Source organism: Otolemur garnettii, unplaced genomic scaffold, assembly GCF_000181295.1.
Source record: "Otolemur garnettii isolate 467f Iridium unplaced genomic scaffold, OtoGar3 scaffold00028, whole genome shotgun sequence".
Taxonomy (NCBI): Eukaryota; Metazoa; Chordata; class Mammalia; order Primates; family Galagidae; genus Otolemur; species Otolemur garnettii.
In genome coordinates this window covers 12,059,899-12,070,470 of record NW_003852423.1, presented here as the reverse complement: position 1 = coordinate 12,070,470, position 10,572 = coordinate 12,059,899, and the positions used below count along the sequence as shown (strand labels likewise).

The 10,572-nt window shown below is 41.3% G+C and overlaps 1 protein-coding gene across 1 annotated transcript in view; it reads right to left on the bottom strand.

The window, feature by feature from the left end:
- Positions 1–2,155: 2,155 nt before the first annotated feature.
- The window catches only part of PLEKHA8 (pleckstrin homology domain containing A8), a 58,039-nt gene continuing 49,622 nt past the window's right edge, over positions 2,156–10,572 (bottom strand). The window contains exons 13-14 of the mRNA XM_003788545.2: positions 7,365–7,426; positions 2,156–2,393 (exon numbers count right to left, since the gene is read on the bottom strand). Coding sequence (XP_003788593.1) covers positions 2,196–2,393; positions 7,365–7,426 — 260 coding nt within the window. The 3' untranslated portion in view covers positions 2,156–2,195. The remainder of the gene's footprint in view (positions 2,394–7,364; positions 7,427–10,572) is intronic.

Sequence of the window (10,572 nt, the reverse complement as noted above, 5' to 3'; positions counted from 1 at the left end):
TCTTCATTCAAAGTATAAGCAAAGACTTGCTGCTTTTTCTTGATCCCCTTTAGGAGGTTGTGTCAGGGGCAGGAGTCCAAATTATTTCCTAGACCTGTCACCATATTCATACCAGTCCGAGAAGGAGATCCATAGTAAGGACTCATGGGAATGTGAGGAAAACAACACCACCCCTCAACAGATGCCAACAGCAAATGCTAAAATACAAAATATCATTTTAGATTTTCACTCTAGCCTTAAAACATGTTGCCTGGGCAGCGTCTGTGTCTCAAAGGAGCAGGGCGCTGGCCCCATATGCCAGAGGTGGTGGGTTCAAACCCAGCACTGGCCAAAAACTGCAAAAAAAAAAAAAAGAAGGAAGATCATCTCCCTTGTGAAATCAACCACATGTACATAACTCTCCTTATTTAATATTTAAAAAAAAAAAAATGTTGCTTTTCTAAGTTTAAGCATTTTCCAGAAGTCTTTGTGTGAACAAATTACGTGCTTCATTAACTTGTGCTAAATAAATGCCCATTTGTTTAAAGATGGATAAAAGACAAAATCAATCTCCCTCCTTACATGGAACTCTTTGACTAAAGAGAGAATTCTCTTTGCTCTAGGGATCTGCAGTAAGAACAGCACCATCAAGCACCCCGGAGAGCTCCCTGGTGCTGGTGTTGCTCTTCCTGTTACTAGAAGGAAGGTGCCGCTACTGGGAAGGCACCCGTGGCTTCTCTCCAATGCACTCTGGAGAGCTAGTCTACTGAGAGAGGAGGGCCAGAGTCTGGCATCACCCTGCGCAGAGGAACGTACCCCCCTGCATGGCTTTCTGAAATACCTAAGTCCCATCTTTAACCTCTGACACTGTCCCAAAGCTTTTGAGATTGATGAACAGCTAGCTGCATCAAGCCTGCTCTGCACTCTTGGTGATTAAGCCAAGATTGATTGGAAAGCAGATTCAGAGCTCTGATCCCTGAAGGAACACCAAGGCTGGATCCTGATGCTGGTTCAATTAAGAATGCTGCTGAGTAAACATTCTCTACTTCTCACCCTCCATTTAGCTATTTTATTTAAATGACCTCTGCCTCTTTGAAAAAAAGGACATCATTTAATGGAATTTGGTAAACTAGAATTTAATCTAATGGGTCTTCCACACTGTATGCAGAAGAATCATGTGGAGAATTTATCCAAATGCAGATTTCTGAGCCACCCCACAACCTTTTTGGTTCTTTAGATCAAGATAAGGCCTGGGACCTGCTCTTTGAATAAACACTTCATATGACTCTGATGCAGACATGGTCCAGATCACCCTTGGAAATCACCTGGCTCCTGAACTTATAGATTATATAGCTGTAAGCACATCCCTTGGCCTCTAAGCCTTGCTTTTGAAGTAGGGTAATAATCCCTGAGTATCATACTTTCCTTGTGATGTCCAATTAAGATAATGCACAGGAAACATGCTGGCAAAGGACAGGCACTAGGTAGATGCCATGACAAACGACCTGTCTCGCTGTTCCCACACTGTTCTCTGATGTGGGGTTAGGGCACGATACTCCTCAGAGCCACAGTCCCCGCCTGCCACCAGGGACGGCACTCCTTGTCCATGTCTTCCCCACTTCTCACAACTTCATGGTCACACAAATGCCCTGAGCATCTTTACTATACAGGCTCGTATCACCAAAGGAGCCATGGAGAAGATCTGCTGAAGAATGTCTTGGAGAGCAAACTCCACATCGCAATAGGTTCTACAAAGGGGCTTATACTGTCTCTAAGTATCTAGTCTAATTCTAAGCTGGTTGAAACACTGGCTATGAATTATAATCCTTGATACAAAAATTTGCTCATTTTCAGCTTGGGTTTGGGTGATCCATTACAACTAAAATCTAAAAATAAAACAATATGTAATAATAGCAAATTCATTTCTTGAATCTGCTCTTGTAACTAGCTGTTCAAGTCTGTAACAGCTATGATTTGGTTTCCAGTAGGCCCAATGAACTGAAATATATAGCACCTTGATTTTTAAACACACAAAACATATATGAATTTAAAAAATTATATATAAAAGCACTGGTTTAGCCTCCTCCTCACCACCCACCCTGGCCCCCAAGTGACGGGATGGAGAGGATTGAGGCTGCTGCTGGAAATTAAGTAGGGCAACAAAATACTCGAGCAAACTTTATTCCCTGAAGTTAAGAGGCGCTGTCCTGCAGCCGTCATACCACCTCGTCAGACTCCAGCCCGTGGACCTCATATAAGGTGTCCAGTATGGCCAGTTGCTTTTCCATGGCAGGGAGGTAAAGGCTGAGATCTCTCTGCATCCCAGTACTGAAAGCTTCTTTCTGGTGGTCACCTTCCTTTATAGTTAACGCAGCCACAAAATCTTCATAGGAAGGAGCTGCCCTCAGAGCTAACTGCAAAAGAATCAGCCATGAGAACCTGCATCTTGTCTGTTTCTTACACAATTATTCTTTTTTTTTTTTTTAAAATAAATCATAGCTGTGTACATTAATGCAGTCATGGGGTACAATGTCCTGGTTTTATATACAATTGGAAATAATTTCATCAAACTGGTTAACACAGCCTTCACGGCACTTTCTTAGTTATTGTGTTACGACATTTATATTCTACAACTAGTAAATTTCACATGCACCCTTGTAAAATGCACCGTAGGTGTGGTCCCACCGATTACTCTCCCTCACATACTTATTTTTATGCACACGCTCTCTCTCTCCAACACACACGCATGCACAAGGAGCTGAGAAGAGCAAGAGTAAAGAAATACGAATACCCTTTTAATTTGAGGATTCTAAGAAGCAAAGATGGGATGAATAATGCCAGCAAGTCAGGGAATGTTGAGAACGAGTTTGAGAAAAGCTCCCTTCTGATCTGTAGTGTGATTCAGACTACTATCCTCGAATCTGCAGAATCTACCCGAATGCATTTTACCATTATGTAAAATGCCATGTGGCCAGCCCTCCGGGGCACCCCACTCTCCCATCTATGTCTCATTTTCATATACATTTCTCTGCCTATCTGTATTCTCTCAATATTAAAAATCATAATATTTCCTTTGAACCCATGCATATACTTTCTAAAAATGAAGGGAGCTGACATTTGTTGTTAGCTTGTACACTGATACCTTCACATATTTTACTGCAGTTAATCTTCGTAGGAACCATGTACAGTTTGTTTGTTTGTTTATTTTAAGACAGAGTCTCATTCTGTTACGCAGGCTAAAGTGCCATAGCATTAGCCTTGCTCAGAGCAACCTCAAACTCCTGGGTTCAAGCACTCCTGTCTTAGCTTCCTGAGTAGCTGGGACTACTGGGACCTGCCACAATGCCCAGATAATTTTTCTATTTTTAGTAGAGATGGAGTTTAACTCTTCCTCAGGCTGGTATCGAACTCCTGAGTTCAAGGGATCCACTTGCTTAGCTTCCCAAAGTGCTAGGATTACAGGTGTGAGCTATTGCTCCTGGCCCCGACCCTATATAGTTTATATCCCTATTTTACAGATGAACTTCACATAGCTAATGAGCGCCAAGGCCAGGATCTGAACTTAAGATCATCTCTGCTTTTCAACCACAACACCATTCCACACTGCTTCCCTAATGGAAGAATGAAGGGAAAACTCCTCATCCTTCCCTTCTATGCAGGCCAATATTCCCTAAGGTTGCTAAAATTTTCTTTCTGACATTCACTGGGGTGGCTCTGCTGGTTCCCACAGATTTCAGCAGAGGCTTTTTGGAGAATCTTGAAGTATCATTCCATGGTTGCCTTCCCAATGTTCTGTGTGCTTTGAAAGTCTTTGAGAATCAACCCTCTCCATTTCTGCTATGACAGAGTGAGTGGCATTATTATGCAGTGGCTAACGCACAGGCTTAGATGAAGCAGATCTGGACTTGAATCTCAGATCTTTCACATATTAGCTTGAGAAATGTAACTGAAGCACTTAACCTCCTAAAACCTCAGCTTCCTTTTCTGTAGATAAAGATTACTACCACTTTCCTTATTTTGAAGATTAATGGGGTATAGTCTGTTGCCTTGCACATGCTACTCAAATAATGGTAGGAAGAAAAGGGAAGAGGAGCATTGAAAATGAAGAGAAGACAGTTACCCAAAGACATAATGTGAGAAAATCTCCAGATGTAACGACCCAACCAGGTGCTCAGCACAATGACAGATCGTGAAGGTTCAGAACGTGGGGATTAAGGACAGATTCTAAAAACATTACAAAGAGGACCAGGAATAGTTTGTATGTAATGCAATAGGAATGACATTAGATTTTACAATATTAACAGTGGAAGCTGGAAGATAACAGGGTAATCCCCTCAAAATTCTGAGGAAAAATGATTATTAACCTAGAATTCTATACCCAGCCAAACCAACACTAGAAAAAAAGGTAAAACCAATAATAGAGTTCAGTTATCTAGTGTGACTGAGACTCCCAAAGAAGTCAAATGATGGCTTGTCAGTGACCGAGCTGGAGGGAGAGCCTGGCCTCGGCATCAGTTCAGTAGACTATAAGTGTGGGAGGATAAAAGTGCACTATTTGGCTGGCAAAGCAGTCAAATTCTTTAGATGTAAATGATGTTTTCCTGAGCAACTGAGATCAGTTAAAATAAATTTGACTCTGCAAATTAGCACATTAGAAAGCCGTGCACAGTGGCTCACTCCTATAATCCTGGCACTCTGAAGGCCAAGGCAGGTGAATTGCCTGAGTTCAGGAGTTTGAAACCAGCCTGAGCAAGAGCGAGATCCCATCTCTAAAATATAGCTGGGTGTTGTGGCAGGCATCTGTAGTCCTACCTACCAGGGAAGCTGAGGCAAGAGAATCACTTAAGCCCAAAAGTTTGAGGTTGCTGTGAGCTATGACACCATAGTACTCTACAGAGGGCAACAAAGTGAGACTTTGTCTCAAAAAACTCGATAGACCTTCCATAGTAGGGATGATTTGGAAAATAGCAGAGAGGATAAAAGGATCAATCTAGCTATAGACTTAACTCCTCTATTGATCAGGCTATTGCCAAATACTTGACATCATCTTAAAAACCTGCAACATTAAAAATTATTGGCAATAATAACACCTATGAAATATTCTTACTCTATAATAGCCTTGGGTATTACCTCACTTCTTTGTGTCTCAAGTTTCTCTGGTTTATAAGTGGAGGAAATAACAGAACCTATTTCAGAATTAGGAGATTCATAAATTTATGAATCTCAAAGTACTCAAAACATCTAATACGTGTGGTAAGTGCTTGAAATTATAAATTGTGGTTATAATTCTTGGTATTAGACATAGTGATTCTACTTCTCGGAAGCTATTTTGAGGAAATAAGAGTGTTAGTTAAAAAATGCACATAAACAGATGTTGTTTTATTTCTAAACTTAGAAGCAGCTTAAATTTCTGACAAGATGATCAGGCAAATAAATTATGATACCACCATACTGGGGAAATACAATACAGTCACTAAAAATGTTGTTTGTTCAAAGCCCTTTATGGCATTCAAAAGTGGTCATGATAGGCTTGGCACCTGTAGCTTGGCAGCTAGGGTGCCAGCCACATACACCAGAGCTGGAGGGTTCGAATCTAGCCTGGGCCTGCCAAACAACGACAACTACAACCAAAAACATAGCTGGGTGCTGTGGCAGGCACCTGTAGTCCCAGCTACTTGGGAGGTTGAGGCAAGAGAATTGCTTAGGCCCAAGAGTTTAAGGTTGCTGTGAGCTGTGATGCCATGGCACTCTACTGGGGACGACAAAGTGAGACTCTGCCTCAAAAAAAAAAAAAAAAAAAAAAAAAAGAAGTGGTCATGATAGAATCTTTTGGAGGGGATGTAAAATACAAGCAAAATATAGAAAAAAATTATATACATATATGAAATAAAAATATGTACACATACTATATACATACAGACATAAACATCTAGAACAGAAATATTTACCTAAATAAGTAAACAAAGATATAAAAATAAAAGCAAAGAAAGCAAAACACAAAATGTAAAACTGGAAAACGCGCAGTTTTTATTTTTTCTCTTTCCAGTCTTCTATAATTTCTAAAATCTTTCATAGTATAAATTACTATAAATCATGGCTCAGCACCTGTAGCTCAGCGGCTGGGGCACCAGCCACATACCCTGGAGCTGGCGGGTTCAAATCCAGCCCAGGCCTGCCAGGCAACAATGACAACTACAACAAAAAAATAAAAATAATAAATAGCCAGGTGTTGTGGTGGGCGCCTGTAAAAAAATAATAATAATAAAATAATAAATTACTATAAATCAGAGAAAAGGGCTACGTTAAAAGTCATTTTAAAGACTCCTGCTTAGGAGTTTCCTAGCATTCAACTCCATGACACTATGTCTTTCCCTGGCTACATTTGACTAAGACTGACCTTCCCATGGATGCAAGAATCAGAGTCGCACTGCTGACATAAAGAGGCCATCTACCCCTGCTATTGTATAAAGCAGGCTAGGTGATTTGCCAGTGGCCTATGATTCCCACGTTTGTGTTCTTCCTGGTTTAACATCCCAGGAGGGTGTGGGTGGTGGGTAACTGGAGTCAAACCGTTTGAATACAAACATCTTCACAATGAAAATAAACTGGATAAGAAGAAATTTCTAGCTCTAGCCACCAACATACCTAATACAGTTAACATTCAAAGACAAAATTCACCTAATTTAAAAAAAAAAAATCAACTAAGACCTGAGACCTAACAAGATTGAATACAATGGGCAGCAGAGGGAGCTATTAGCTTGACTTCACCACTTGAATGCATCATTTCCCCAAATGGTAGGTATTTAGGGTCGCTGCTTCTACCAACATCTGCAGTGATAAGCAAACTTTCTACTACCCTACCAGAAGGGCTACCACGTCTGAGGCAATCCTCCACAAGGCCACAGGAACTGGACAGAGTTCTGCACATTAAGCATGCTCTTTGCCAGTCTAGACACTTTTTTTTTGAGACAGAGCCTCAAGCTGTCCCCCTGGGTAGAGTGTCGTGGCTTTACAGCTCACAGCAACCTCCAACTCCTGGGCTCAAGCGAGTCTCCTGCCTCAGCCTCCCAAGTAGCTGGGACCACAGGCGCCCACCACAACGCCCAGCTATTTTTTGGTTGCAGCCATCATTGTTGTTTGGCGAGTCCGGGCTGGATTCGAACCCGCCACCTTCGGTGTACGTGGTTGGCACCTTAGCCGGTTGAGCCATAGGGGCCGAGCCAGTCTAGACACTTCTTATTGCTAACATTTCCACAAACCACAGGCCTATACATTTAAATGAAATAAACATTGAGTTCTTCTCCTCAAAAAACAAAGCAAAAACACCATATACACAAAATACCTTGCTTCTCACCATCAGAACTAGGAGCAGAAGGAATACTTACCGCAAAAACCCCCCGAACTACCCAGCCATGGTGTTGCCGTAGTGTTTTACCATATGCGTTATCTTGAAAAAAAGAAAAACTCTATAAGGAACAATTTTGTTGGAATTTGATGCACTCTGCATAATGCACTTTTGATGTACGTAGTAGCACAGTCCTATTGGTATTTAGATCTGATATAAAAAACCAAATTATATATTTTGTACCCCAAAATAGGAATGAATAAATAGGAAAAAAGCCCACATGATTTTTTTTTTTAAGAAAAACAGATACTTCTACTCTTATCCTGGGTGAATACATCGAAACTTCAGCTTATTATTGATATCACAGTGGAAAGGTTAATACATATAAAGAAGTAAGAAAGACTATTGAGACTAAATATAAGTAGAAATATACACTTCAATGTTGTATGACTCTGAGCCAGTCTCTCAGCTGCCCTCTCTAACCATCTGCTTCCCCCTTTGTAAAATGATCTCAAAGGTTCTTTCCAATGCTAGCATTCTATTCTGGGATGCCAAATGTTTATCCTGAATGGTCCTTTGACCCTGGATATACAGTTTTAAAGCTACAAACTTTTAAGAATATCATGGAACAGTGCTCACTTCAGCAGCATACATACTAAGAATATTATGGAAAGAATGACTTGAAGTTATCAAGCTAAAGTAACTGATGAGACCAATTAATAAATCTCTCTCATGTTTTATACTTTAACTATAACAACCTATTATTTTTGTTTCAGTGGGTTTTAAAATGAGATTTTACAATTGGAATGTAATAATTTCAAATTACAAAAAAAAATCCCAAGAACAAGATGGATGTATTTTATGTGAAGGATATGTTCCTACAGACTTTGGATAACTCAGTACATGTAAAATTCAAGGCTGATTTTTCCACAGGAATAAATGCATTCTTGGGAGGTACAGGTCTACATCACCATGGTGCATTCTTATTTAATGTTCCATTTCATTTTCTAAGTATCATCCTCAGTAGTTACAGAGTGTTTATTTCTAATTAACAGCACAGTGTATAATGGGACTGTTTCACCACTTTCATGTTTTTCCACATTTAAATTTTCTATTCTGAACTTATTTTTTTTTTTTTGTAGTACTTTTAGCACTAGTACAAGTACTACCACCATTTCACAAATGCTCAGGTGATATCGTAACAGGTTATGAACATATGTGATAACAAGAGCAGATGTTAAAATAACAGAAAGAAAGACACTAAAACCACAAATACACGTTCCCTCTGGCACCCTACTGTGGGCCTAGACTCCACCAGCTGGTTAAGGTCATGTGCAGAGGCCAGAATCTCTTCTGACCAAAGTCATACGCCAAGAGTCTGGGTGCTCTCCTGATGTCAGCCTTGAGGAGCCAGGCTCATCGGTCCATTGCCGCACTGTGGGCTGGACCATTTTCGGTAGTTCTGTGAGCCAGACTCACTGTCCAGTGCCCTCCCGGAGGTCTGGATCAATTTTTGGCTGACAGCCACACACAGAGGCCAGGTTCTCTTTGGCTGCAGTCTTGGTTGTTTCGTTCTTCCTTTTCCCCCTTGAAAGTCCTCTTCATATTTTAGCTTTAATCTATCTCATTTATTTTCTACCAATTTCCGATATGGGTACTACTCTGTCACAGATTCCCCCTTGCTCACTTCTAAGCTGTCCTGTAACTCACTTCAAGGCTCTCAAGCTTTATCCTGACCTCAAGCCAAAACATCTCATTTTTTTTTCCTGTAATATTGCTTAGCCTATGCACAAGCTTGACAGTGGCTTACAGTGGCCTCAACATGGCACTTTGATCTTTCAATTCTCACTGATCACAGTGATTACTGTCAAAATTAGGCAAATGGTGGGAGGTCCCTTATATCCAGGCATTTCTGATACTCTGAAACATTCTTTCCGTGTTCGTCCTGTGATCCCTCTCAGATTCTCCTGGCACAGGTAACACAGGCTTCTTCTGATACCCTTCCACAGCCCCTCCTGCTCCTCTCCAATCCCCTCCTAAAATTCTTCCATTCTCCTGATCAGAACACCGAGGAAATTGCTCTCTTTGAGACACCTCTCTTCTGTCTATAACCTCCCACCAGCCACCCATTCTCATTGTCCTACAACCACCGAGTCCACATCCTTCCCTTAAACAATACCCCTCCCTCCATTGCTCCTGACCTGCCTTCTACCGCATTTAACCACTTGTGGTAGAAAAAAAAATGGTGGAATTTCCCCCAGGGCCCTCAGACCTCCAAATAAGATCTCATTGATCTGGCTTTCAAGGTGTGGCAGTGCCTCTCAGTGCTCCAGTACTGGCTTCTGCCATTCAGCAAAATCCAACTAATATTTAAAACTTAGCCAGCCATTCCAGAAAAAAAACAAAACAAAATCTTCCTCAGGATTATGCTTTAAAAATGCAGCAAACCAGGCTTCTGGGCAAAGCAGTGCCCCAAATCTAACACCCCCCCCACCCACAAACTATATCCAGCCTGCAGAGGTCTGGCTGCCTAGGTCTTTCTGAAGATCTGATCAATACACACACTCTCAGAACATGGCTGAAGTTCCCTCCTGAGCCTAGATGCAAAAGACTGACTACCCCTAGAAAATCAGAATGCTTTCTAGACATTGTCCTGGAAAACTGAACTCTAGGTATTTTTGCTTATAGGAGGTAAGCCAATCTTTTCTTTTCTAACAAACATGGGAGCAACTTCATCCATGCTGCCACCTTGTAAAAATCCTCTAAAAATGGGCAGAGATCGCGGTAATGGGTATTCGATATCCTTTCAGGATTGTTGGCAGCCCTGGCAACTCCAACTGGTTCCCACCTCTTACTGTCCATCTTCCTCTTTAGTTACTGTCTGATAAGGTCACTAATTATGATTTTTTTCTCATTCTCAGTTTCGAAGCAGTAACCTTCCACCTCATGTCCTGATGTTTTAACCAGACGGTCAACTGAAAACAACCTATCATATCCTTGTCTTACTGGATACCAACCAGCTCAAGAATGAAAAAGCCAAAGAGTTCCTGTAGACACCACTCCCTACCCCATTCCCTTCCCACTCCCATTCTCTTTACAGGCAGCCACACAGCCCCTCCCTCCACAGGAAGTAGTCAGATGCCATGGCCATCATCCTACCTCCTTATAATAGACTAAAAAGACTCCAATGACAGGGTCAAACCTTGCCCACATAGAGTAGGGTGACCAGATTTTAACATTTGTAAAGC